The sequence below is a fragment of the Mytilus californianus genome, unplaced genomic scaffold, assembly GCF_021869535.1.
Source record: "Mytilus californianus isolate M0D057914Y unplaced genomic scaffold, xbMytCali1.0.p SCAF_7, whole genome shotgun sequence".
NCBI lineage: Eukaryota > Metazoa > Mollusca > Bivalvia > Mytilida > Mytilidae > Mytilus > Mytilus californianus.
In genome coordinates, this window is record NW_026262723.1 from 14,138,188 (window position 1) to 14,151,137 (window position 12,950).

Genomic DNA, 12,950 nt, shown 5'->3' on the forward strand with positions numbered 1-12,950 from the left:
CTCCAAACCTGGGACAGTGGTGTAACGGTGCAACATAAGACCAAACTATAAAAGTCAGGTGAAAAGGACTTAACTCACCAGCTCGATACAAAAAACAAAAACACAAAAGACACAAAGTACAGGTCTGAGAGTACTCGAACATACTGAAAGGTAGTTAAAAGCTAATAACAACAATTATTAAAATCACAAGTCCATATCAGCCCGGCCTGGCATCATGTGATCGGTCTGATGTGGAGCAAGTTATCAGCATGAGTGCGTACTTACATCAGAAGTTTATGACAGAAAGATTAATACGTGATTTTTCCATATCGTCCCAGTTATCATCGCTCGACCCATATCAGACCTTCTGATTCCTCTGGGTCTGATAACCTGGTCAGTATTGAAAAGTAATGTATTAATCTGTATATTCACATAAAAATAAATAGATGACTTTCTCCATATCAGTCATGTTATCATAACGAGGCCCCTATATTAGCCTAAGCGTTATCGGGCTGATTACGTTCGAACGGCACTTTAAAATGTGTATTTTACTTTGTTTTGATAAATGTCGTCCATCTTCAGTTTTATAACTTATAGAGAAATCATGGTCTTTGCTTTGTATATATAATGAAACACAAAACTTATACCAAGCTAAAAGGAATTGGGAACGTTTTTGCGTCTTATATATTCGCTGTCGGAATATTAGCTTGGAAGTAAGTTGATATAAGTATCAGAGAAGCTATACGATTGTACACAAATACCAACCATTTTAGCGAGAGGTCTTTGTTCAAGTACTGCAATAGGGAAATCTTCTTTCATTTTAGTTATTCACCAGTTCAATTTAAACTCCAACAGTTATAGTACAAGAGGGGATAATTAGAAATAGATTTTGAACTCAACGGGACTTTTACAATCTGTGAATAAAATGGTTGAATGAAATGAATCGTTAATCACATAAGACGATAATCCACGTCAAAACGGGTGGGGAACAATTTAAATTGGTACAAATTGATCAAGTACACCAATTCAATTCATGACAACATAAGAAGTGCATTTCAGAATATTTATATCAATATTTCTGCATTGGCATGATATATTCTCTCTTTGTGTTTCACATACATACAACAGTCGCATTTTTTTATTTTACTGGGTGGACAATGTTTTCAGTCAGGGACGTCTTTTTGTGTGTTTTCCCTTAGATGGCTATTTATAAATTGATAAATAGTCATTAAACTAATAATAGCCTGCATTATATCCATAGTTTGCACGTCCAACCCCGAAAGGAGACTGATAAAAATAATCGGGATGGGACCAATAGTTTGGTGGAGATCCACTATGTCCTCTTCCATATTTGCGCACTTTATTGTCCCGTTGGTTTTCTCGAGAATTTTGATGCTTGATCTTTCGATTGTCACTTATTTTCTTGTCTAACTCCTTTTCTGCAATCCTTTCTTTCTCTTTGGCTTTTTCCTCGAGTTCTTTCTTGTGAGTTCCCACAACACCAACCCTATAAAATAGCATCATTATCATGAGGCAATTTTTAAGAGCGAAAAATATGACACCATAACTCAGCACTTTTTTCACAAATATTGCACACAACCGTACGGTTAAGTATGGACCGTCTTGTAAAACGATTGCCACAAATAGACTCCATATTTCCATCTCCACCAATTTTGCGCAACATCTTGCCGGTGCTCTTTGAGACGTTGTCCAGTCGTCGTCGTCGTCGTCGTCCGGATCTTCCCCATCGATATTACCACCGCGTTGCTTCTTTGTGGAGGTTAAGACGAGCGTAAACTGTAATAAGCTGAACGTCCAAACCGTTAAAATTGCATAACTAAATGTTTTATCGGCTCTAATTTCTTTTTCTTCAAAAATAATGAAAAGTTCCATGACGTCTGAGCCGGAACCTATATATACAAATAAGAGCTGTGACAGTTGATCACGTGTAAGTTTCCCGCGTGGCAACATCCATCGACCTAATATCAGAATAAATAGAAATCCTTGTTCTAAAACTGAAGCCCATGTATCTGCATCAAGCTTTACCGGAATGGTTATCTGAAATTAAAACAAACAAATTAATTTACCATAATATATTGATTTTATAAATAAAATTTAAATAATATACTTATTATATTCTTTTATATTATTATTTTACCATAATAGTATTATGAATTTATAAATACAATTGAAATAATATACTTATTATTCGCCAATCGTTTCCATATCACAATTGAACGATGTGTATTGTCCGTATTTGATTGGCAGTTATTCTAACGAGATCGGTTTCATCTAGCTCGATTAAAACATTTCAATCAAACTTACTATAAAAACGTTTTGATCATCTATCGGATAGTGAAATTTCAAAGGTACTTCTAAACACAGTGTCTAAAAATGCACAACATACAATAGAAACTCGTTCTTACTAATTATGAAAACACACTTATCAACAATAGGATACTGAACACTAAATGGTACTGTTTAATGACAAAAATATGTAGAAACGCGCGAACATTAACGAGCAAGGTGTTCATGTTAACATTTAGCTTCTTAATTGAGGTTAATGATTTTGTTTCTACAATTTTTGGTTAAATCAAAGTTTCATATAAACGGTGACCAAAAGTTGTATACAATTAACACAAATTAAAAAAAAAACATTAACTTGGTAAATATTAGGGTTTTAATAGAGTAGCTGGAACTTTGTAGCGTAGTTGAAAATTTGCCATTTCTTGCGACAATATTACTAGTCCTACTTATATTCCAATTCAACACCCAAAGTATGAAATTGTGTTTATATTATACTACTAGTATTCCTTGAATGAATGTAGAAGAATCCGTTGTATATAAACATGATTAAACTAATCGAGCCCAATTATCATGGTTATTTTACGTCTTAAAAGCATTTTACGTTTATGTTCGCCTATTCGCAACATTTGTTTTGGGAGGGTCAATTTGATGTTATATAATCCATTTATTTAAGAAAACTGAATTAACAAAAGGTCATTTAATATTTAAATACGACGATCAAATCCTAATTTGTAAGTAATTATGATAGCAGACAGTTTAAACCCTATGTAAATAAGGGTGCCTCCGAGTGTCCATTAACAGAAGATATTTTTGGAGTGTTGGTGTTCTATATCTAATTTCCCGCTCAATTAACCCTTTCATAGAAACTAATTATAATTTCCAAAGACTTGTTTATTTTTTAAGTTTTCTCATATAAAGTCATGTATATTTGACATATATATGAAAAGCTCACCATGTCCTCCATACATTATCATTTCACAGTTCACCGACAAAGTGTACATGCATATAATTGCATTATACTTCGGTTACTTGTTCTGTAATGTTGACTGTAATCCGTTTATTATTTTATAACCCATTTGATATTACATAGAAGCATGAATCATCTAAAGATATTTGAATATTGAACATCGGTGAACTATTTTTTTCTCAATATCATCATCATCTATTTCTCGTCATCGTCATAATCATCGTCATCATATTATCGTCTCGTTGTCGTCATTATCATCATATAATTTAAAAAAAATTATAATCGTCTCGTTGTCATGATCATCATTTTTAAATTATTATAACATGCATTCAGATTTTTAAAATTTCAAATGATATATGCTCAGTTCCCAAAACAGAGTAACAGAAGGTTAAACAAATAGAAACTTTTCTGTAAGACTGTTTTGATAATCTATTATTTATGGTCGAAGAGGGTTTATAATTCAGCCACGCAATTTTACATTATGAAATTCGTGATCTCGAATTTATCTTTTTTCTCATTGCGATATTCAGCAATGGGCATCCATTACTGTATACAAACTATAACTACAATATATATCGAACCATGACAACTAATTTTTTTTAAATAACTTTACCCCTTCAATGGCGGACAGTGCTTCTTCCTGTGAGTTGTCACTGGTATTTGTAGCTGGAGTTGTTACTGTGTTGTTGTTTACTGTAAACGACGATGACCTTTCCAGACGATCGATTTCCAACAGCCAAATGGCGGGAACGGTGTTGCATAGGTGGATGAAAAAGCAGAGACAAAACCTAAAAGAATAGCAAATAAAAATTAAAATATCAATTGTTCGTCAACAATTGAGAGGTCTTTCCTTTTCGTATTGTAAAATATATGTTTAAATAGATGTAAAATGCATTGAAAAGCATTAAACACACATAAAACCCTTAAAATATGGTCAAAAACATAAAATTCGTGATCTAGGTCATGACCCTAATCTTTGACCTTATACCCTTTATCAGGGTCATTTGTCCCCGGTTTCCTTGCCGAAGACACCATGGGTCTAGGAACTTTGGTTTAGTGGAGTTAAAGCTAATTAGTCTTTTCAGAAACCGTTAACGCGGGTTATGCCCTTACGGATATGTCAAATCTCTTCGGTCAAAATGTACCGAAGTTTCGATTTGATGACCCAAACATTTTTCACTATTGATGATTCATGTACGTATAAGGGTTTCTGAGATTTATCAAAAAAAGTAGTAAGGTCAAAGGTCAAGGTCAACGTAAAAAAAAAGCTTTAAAACACACTTATAATCCTTTAAATAAGGTAAAAACACATGATTTGCCATCTCGGACATGACCTTTTGACCTTGGTCATGGTCATTGTTTCACAATGTCATTGCAAAAGACCCTGTGGGTCAAGGACCCCTGGTTTGATAGTTAAAGCTTATTTTGTCTTTTCAGGAAACGTTAACGGGAGTTATGCTCCTTACGGAAAGGTCAAATCTCTTCAGTCAAAATGTAACAAAGTTGTGTCTTAATGACCCAAACATTTTTCACTATTCATGACTTAACAAGGTCAAAGGTCAAGGTCAATGTAAAATTTGACCTTGAGGCATTTTCAAGGTCACATGAATTGATGATCATTGGTGAAGATCCTAGGTGGCTACGACTTAAGGTTTCTAAGTTTAAGTGGCCAACCGAGATCGGTTAATTTTCAAAGGGGCATAATCCTACCAATGAGTTTAATCTTTTCGATCAAAATGTAACGAAGAACCAGGGTATGGTCCTGATCAAATTTCACCCTTCTGTTTTTTTTCTACCTCTTACGATTACGATGTATATCCCATAACAAGATTTTTAGGTTTTGGGCAGATAACTCCGGACCGACAAAATTTTACGACTCACAGGGTGAGTTCCGGATAGGTATTTGTGACACCGATACAAAGTGTGAACCTTAAAGCAACATGTCTTACGGCTAAGGCTGCTAACTTTCTCAAAGATTGGCGGAAAAAAAATAATAATAATCAGAAGAAATACAGTAAGGTCTTTCCCTTTTGGAAAAGGAAAGACCTTAATCAGAAAAAATACAGTAAGGTCTTAAGAACGTAAGTTCCTTTGTCTCGTCTGATTTCAATTTATATTTTACTCTGTACTTATCTACAGAATAAGTGATGTCAGCCTTATATCGCGTAGCTTCCGATACGACTGGTACAATTTGGACCATATACTACTTTTTGGTTTGTAATAAATATTATACAAATTTATAGCAATCATGATCCTTAGTTAAACGAAAAATTCTTAATTCCAAAGCCGTGCCGCATTTTTCATAGATGCTACGCTAAAAGTTGAGAAAGGGTTCGAATTCAATATTGCGTGCATTTTTAATTTCGTACCTACCAGTCCCCCAAAAACAGTCAGACAGTCGGACGTCAGATCACTTTCGGAGTAGTTTGATATATGCACGCATGGTTTTGGCAGTTGACCTTCATATCACGTCTTTCGTGTTTTAATTGTGTTGTTGTCTCATTTACTCCGCCACATCTCCAAATGAGGAACATTAACTTCGTATTGTTAATATTTGTTTTTAAAAAGGTCTGTCCTTATTTGTTCTATCTTTTGCATGCATTTCCCCGCTTCCATTCTCAATATATTTGTATTTAAGTTTGGTCAATCGATGTATTTAATGTGCTTTGAATTTTTGTATGAGTAAAAGGAGATTTTGGATATACGTTAATAAGAAAACAATCAATGTTACTAATGTATACAGACGTTTCCATAGATATTTTATTTTCAATGGAATTTATTCATTCCTAGTTAGCATGAAGGTGTTTTAGTGCCTACGCATAAAGTATTATAAGTTTTGTAAACAGACGTTGAATGCAAATTGATTGCGAATTGCGTAAATTATCATCTCAAAAAGGTACACAATATTTAAAAACCTTTAAATTTATTTAATTTTTGCTTAAATTAATGATAACGACATTGAAAAGATGATTTATTACCCAGGAAATTTGAGATAATCACTGTTCCGAAAATATTTGCTTTCCATTTTAAGTAGGTCATGCGAAAGTACTTAATTTGATTTCTCGGTCATAATCTATCCTGACTGATTTATACGTAAAACAAACAAACCAACAAGTGGGATGCACGTGAAAGTGTGAAAAATCATTTTAAACGAAGGAATTTATCACTCTTAAGCAAAGCTCTGATTCCTTGTCCGTATTTTGCTATACTTTAGTGGTTATATCAACTCTTTAAAGTTTGTATTAGGTTTTGGATTTTCCATTATTTTGGCATCGAGCATTACTGAAGAGACATTAATTGTTAAATGCGCATCTGGTGCAGTAAACGCCGGTATACCGTTAATGTTATTGTTTCCTTGCAGGATTTATTGCTTTAATTGACGATTGTTACCCATATCATCGTTTTTGGCAGATACTTTGAAAACTATTGAAGGAAGAAAGAAACTGTAAACAGCAAACAAATATGTCAATTTATTTTACTGAAATTGTCAATCACTCCTTTTAGGATATATTGCTCTTCACTAATGATTTTTATACATTCTTGCATTCTTGAAAACTATATCATAGAAATTGACGACAGCAATAAGGATCAGGGAGATAACATCCACTTAAAGTCGACATGAACGAAATCGTCAAATAGGAGTTATTGTCTTAAGTTTACAATTTTTATCCATTTTTGCATTTTAGAAATGTTTTTGAAAAATAAAAAAACATACAGAGAAAACAGTAAAAGGGATCAGCTAGATAAATCTGCAAATAAGCAAATAAAAGCAATTAAGGTGGAAATTTAATATCAAAATGGCATGTTATATATATGTGTCAGGTGAGCGCTCAAGGGTCTTAGAAACCTCTAGTTACACAACCACATATTTCCTGCAGTACCATGTGAAAATAAAAATAAAACTGTACAAATAAGGTGCCTTCGAAACATTTTCCTGATTTACCTTCACCAAGAAGGCTGTCTCTCAAAAGTGCGAAAGCCAACTATATATTAATACGTGAGGAGTTAGAACATCAAAAGAAACCTTGTTAAATATATTTCGACATTATAATTCTCTTACTAGTATTACATGTATTAGTTATTCAATAAAATATGCTTAAAGGTAACGTTTTTGGCAAGTCACGTAAGGTATATAAAACAAAGAATCATCTTACTAAACAGAAAGATTTCCTTTGTTATCAATAGTGTGCTTATGCAAGAAGTACGTGTATCATATTTCCACTTTGAAATATGAATACTATTCAAATCTTATCTTTTTATTTTAAACATAATCAATCTTCCAATTCAGTGAGATAATGAGACAGGATCATGGCTCTTTTGATCTAACACTACGGGTGATGATTGTGCACTGATATCATGTATATATAACACTTTTCCAGTAATCTGTAATCAGTATGATTTCATAATATGTAATGTATATGTTGGGTACTTTTTTTCGTTAATTGACCAGAAAGGAAAAATATAAATTCTTGTCCACGTGAAACGATTCTATTTCAGGTATATTTGTAATTTTACCATGAAACTTTAATTCATTGCATCACAGAAGCCTATTTGGGAAGTAGATGGCTGGTGTGCGTAGTAAAAAGGTTTGAAAACCCCGTTTAACCTCACTTGAAAATTGTCATTTTAAATAAATTTCCCGATTTTTTTTACCCCTGTTATACTTCACAGATGTGGCCGAGTCGGAATTCCATTGGATGCCACACAAATATATTTACAAATGTATACTTGTTTTAAATAATTGTAAGGGAAAACTACTTTTTTGTACACATTTTTGAACACGTAAGGGGTGTGTGTCTCTCAAACCAACCATTTAGAATTCTAATTGTATTACTTAAGTGCCATTTTTTGTAAGAATCAGGCAATTTTGAATAAAATCGAAACATGGCCGAAAAAAAACCCACCGACCTAACCATCCTATTATGAAGTCACCCTTATCATGAGTTAGAAATGGTAGTTCTTTCTTTTCTGCGTGTCTGGTAATTCCAGAAATCTATAGATAAGTTTTGGTTAGAATGATAGCAAATTACGGAGTTAACTCCCCTTAATTGTTAATTCCTAGTGCATTTCAACAAAATAATATCTTGAATTACCAGAACAGGACAAGAAAACCAATGTTATATTTGTGCATAAATTAATGTCAACTTCAGTGGGGTTTTGTTTGTCATGTTTTCACCACTGCCTGATTCTTAGGCAGACTGGCACTTAAATTTGTTCTTCGATACACAAATGTTCGTTAATAATTGAGCCTCTAAATATATACCAAAATATGTCAAAATATTGCAGTTTTAGTATTTCTCCAGATAGAAATTTTGCAAAACTTATATAAAACAAACAATAAACCCACCAATAAACGTCATAAAAAGGAAGATGATGATGATTGATTGGTTTCTAATGTCCAGTGGCAAATATCAATTGCATATTAGAACGAGGACATTTTAATGTGATAGGTAAATGTCCGGACACTGCTTTACATACTAGACCGACATTTTTAACGCGCTATATCACAGGATAACAGACTGCTTGAAGAAATGGAACCCTCTCCGGACACATTATTTAGACTCCAAGTCGACAAGTTTTTTTTCTTACTCCTAATGCGGCGTTATTTGAGGAGAAGCGGCAAACACAAAATTTCAAGTATTTGATTTGACCCGGTCGAGGATCGAACCTACAACCTCCCGTACTCGTGACGAACACGCAACATAGAAACCACCGAAACGGTTTTGATGAGTTAGATGTCCCATTAAAAAACTTACCATTTGTCTTCTTGTCCTCTCTTTTTCAAAATTCTATGTTCAAGTTCTATTATGTGTAAAATATTTCCAAGTCCAAGACACCAAAACAAACTATTTCCCTGTACATCAACAGTTCTCCAAATACACAAAAAACTGTGAATAAATAGTAAAGATCGAACGAAAACAGCTTCTACTACACTCCAGATTATGACCATCTTTAACCTGTCTTGTCAAATATGATTGTCAGTGATTGTATGTATGAATTGGCAAAATATACATTTATATATACGCTTGACTTCATTCAAAATCACCATAAAATTTATGCATGTTTTCCTAAAAAAGTTCACTGCATTTAACTTTTTGTTGTCGTACACCAATGAGATTAAAATGTCATTAGAATTAACTTGAGATCTTTTATTGTGTCATTAAATTACATTTTCAAAATATGATTACTTATTGCAGGTAAATGTTTAATTTATCCATCATTCACTTCTCCAAATTTTTTTGAGCTTATCGGAGTACACACGAAGACACTAGAAACTGTACACTTTTCAATAGCTGAGATGATATACTTATATATGGCAGATTAAAAACACTTTCATGACTTTGCATGACAAATATTTACCCTTTTTAAACATGACACGTTGGATCTGTACTTACGAATTTTAAAAGTCCAGTGGGCGTTTGTATTCATTTGAAAAAAAAGTATAAGCACATCTGTTTTGACAGATTGAATAACTGTGATAAAAAGATAAGTGAAAACCATTGATATATTAAGTTTCGTACTCATAGAGACCGTGGCTCTCACGTTTTCACAAAGTGAACGTTGTATTTTAGCTATTACAAACACATGAAACTTATTTTGAAAATAACTATGGTTATAGAGTGAGTATGCAAACGGGTCTGGATTCGAAGATTCAAATAAATTGGGAAAAAAAGCTTATTCCAAATTTTCCGTGAATTTGTTTCAAACATGGGGTCAAAGCCCGAATGTTGTTAAAACCTTGTGAAAACGATTCTAATTGACATCTTTAAAAAACAATTTTACACTATTCCACAAAAATTAAAATGTTATTCTGTACTAAACAATTTCTGTTACAGACAATTCTTTCATACATGCAAAGATTTTGGTTTGGAAGTTTGGTTGTACCTGTAAAAAACCTATTGTGAACGGAATAGCACATCCTTATTTTCACAGTGATGTTTTCTATCGAGCACGTACATTTAGATAGGATCCGGGCAAACTTATTGATCCTTTAAATAAACTTATTCTAAAAGGTTACCAATTTGACCTTGTTATTAGATATTTGAATATTGTTGATTTTGTAAACAATAAATTAAACCCCAACTAAATATTATTGCTATACACTTCTGAACATTCACGGCCCTACATTCTGTCGATAGCTATATTTTTGCATTGCACAACATGCACAATTTCATGTTTTTCACTGACTGTTTATGATGTCTTTATACTAAATCAATTGGATGTTGGATGTGTACTGATTGATATTTAAGTCTTATATAGATACGTGATTCTTATCTTTTGTGTTTTTTGTTAGTTGTTTTTGTGCTTGGTATCGATCTGATAATTAAGCCCTTTTCAACTGGTTTTTATGGTTTGTTCTTATGTTGTGCTGTTACACCACTGTCCCAGGTTAGGGGGAGGGTTTGACGCCCGCAAACATTTTTAACCCCCGCCACACTGTATATGTGACAGGAGCCTGTAATTCAGTGGTTGTCATGCATTTGTTGCTCTATATCAATTTTGTTTTTCGTTTATTGTTTTGTACATAAGTCAGGCCGTTAGTTTTCTCGTATGAATTGCTTAACATTTGTCATTTCGGGGTATTCTATATATAGCTTGCTGTGCGGTATGGGTTTTGTTCATTGTTGAAGGTCGTACGGTGACATATAGTTGTTTACTTCTACGTCATTTGGTCTCTGGTGGAGAGCTGTCTCATTAGCAATCATACTACAGCTTCTTATTTTTATATTTAGCACCTCCTACTTTATTCTGTGAACCAAATGATATTTGGGTTTAATTTGGTATAACTTAATATTTTGTCAAATCCTAACATTACAATTTTCATTGGTGTCCTTCTAACCCCTTATTTAGAATTTTATCAATCTTTCTCAGAATCTTCACCATATAACGCATTAGTTCTTCTCCTATTTTGTTTTTATCCGATTTTTTCTTGGTGTGACCCCCGTCCAGATACTCAAATATTGTTCCTTCTTACATATAATAGCGGCCAAGGCACTTCGTGTTAGTTTTTGTGTAGTATCATCAAGGGAAAATGTGTTTCAGTGTAATTCCTGTCGTTGAGTTGCTTAAAATATCTAACTGTATATGTAATAACAAACAAGTAGAAAAACTTTAGAAATTTAATAATGTCACCAAAAACTTTGATTTAGACTGTGACACGGTATTAAAATTCAACGCTGAACTGAACTGGTCTTTTGTCGTAGTTTTAAAATACGATGACACGCAAAAGGCCATTGAATATCTGTAAATTTCCGTTCCACCATTTTACATAATACCACTTCATACAAACTATGGGTTATCTAAGGTCCCAATGAAATAAGCGAGTGCATTAAATAATACGTGTGACAATTACAGCGAACCAGTATACAGTTATACTTATATATACATATTAAGAATTCATCTTGCTATAATATATAGACCAGTATATATTTGAAGACTGTATGTTGAACTCTAGATGTCTTTTGGTTGTTTATGTTTGCATTATGGATGTCCGACAGAATCTTGACCATGCTAAATGATACGTATTTTGCAATAATTGACATTTTTTGGGCAGTGACAAATATGTGACATACATACTTTAAATAAGTGAAGATTATGAAGAAAACAAGTTGTATATGCCCATAATATATAATCAGTCATCTAAATAGTTATTAAATAAAAATGTTATCTGTGTAAAAAGTTCAAATTTTTGACGGTCGGTCAAAATCGAATAAATACAACGTCGCGTAACGTTACCATTACTATTAACTGAATGCCGTGCGTAACGCCTGTGTCATTGGCGCACATCCCACATCTCCATTTATTCATATTTAAAAAAAGATTAAATGATGATTGTACTCCGTAAAGTTACTTTTATGCACACAATACTATAATGGGATAATTATGAAGTCTATATACTTAAAAAATCTACGTAAAATAACAGATAGATTTATTTTGTATATACTCGCGAAACATAAACTGTATATATGTTTTGTCTGTATACGTTTGCAAGTCAATTGCAATTTTATATTCTACTAGGTGAATTAAGTAGCCTTGAAATGAATTATTTACAAGGCACTTCGGACTATTCATTCATGACCCTTTTCATGTTCATTGACTGATTGACAAGCTGTCTCATACATGTAAATTGTCCATTCAACTTATATACATATAAAATGTCCAACGTCCATAAAACTGACATTGTATGCTAAACTTCCACACTCCGAACTTCGCTATCCGGCAAATAGTATTGTCATGTTGTACATGCAGTAAATAATTTTGAAATATTACATGTTTGACTGATTTTTTTCTATGATTCTAAATATATATAAATCATAACAAGGAAAAGTTCGTATGTATACACGATTTGATTACTAAACGATATTAAAAAAAACTTGTACGGGCCACACCAACCGATTTTAATTTGATATGATTAATATTCAATTACTAATAAAGGAAGAGTAGACAGAAATATGAATGAGCTATAAACTTTTAATTCTTTTATCTTTAAAACAATGTTAAAAGATGTCTGATTGCGCTATATATGATGTAGGATTTATGTATTAAATGTCCGAGGGTGTGGGTTGAAAATCAATATCCTTGCCTGGTAATAGCTGAAAGTAAAAAACCTTCCATAAGACGGGATGAAAATGAATACTCTGCTACACAAAAAGCAGGAAACAGTTGTGTAAAAAAGTTTTAAAAAAAATAATAAGCA

At 32.9% G+C, this 12,950-nt stretch overlaps 1 protein-coding gene across 1 annotated transcript; it reads right to left on the reverse strand.

The window, feature by feature from the left end:
• Positions 1 to 1,028: 1,028 nt before the first annotated feature.
• On the reverse strand, positions 1,029 to 9,526 carry LOC127707437 (transmembrane protein 26-like). Its single transcript, XM_052211965.1, has 3 exons — positions 9,010 to 9,526; positions 3,867 to 4,041; positions 1,029 to 2,037 (listed from the first exon to the last, which is right to left on the reverse strand). The coding sequence occupies exons 1-3, from the start codon at positions 9,201 to 9,203 to the stop codon at positions 1,213 to 1,215; spliced, it is 1,194 nt and encodes a 397-aa protein (XP_052067925.1). The 5' UTR covers positions 9,204 to 9,526; the 3' UTR covers positions 1,029 to 1,212.
• Positions 9,527 to 12,950: the final 3,424 nt, after the last annotated feature.

Excerpts from the sequence above, each read along its gene's own strand:
- LOC127707437 (XM_052211965.1), bottom strand. The coding sequence starts at position 9,203 with ATGGTCATAATCTGGAGTGTAGTAGAAGCTGTTTTCGTTCGATCTTTA. Across the intron at positions 4,042-9,009 it reads AGAGGACAAGAAGACAAATG|GTTTTGTCTCTGCTTTTTCA; the intron begins GTAAGTTTTTTA and ends CTATTCTTTTAG. Across the intron at positions 2,038-3,866 it reads CACTGTCCGCCATTGAAGGG|ATAACCATTCCGGTAAAGCT; the intron begins GTAAAGTTATTT and ends TTTTAATTTCAG.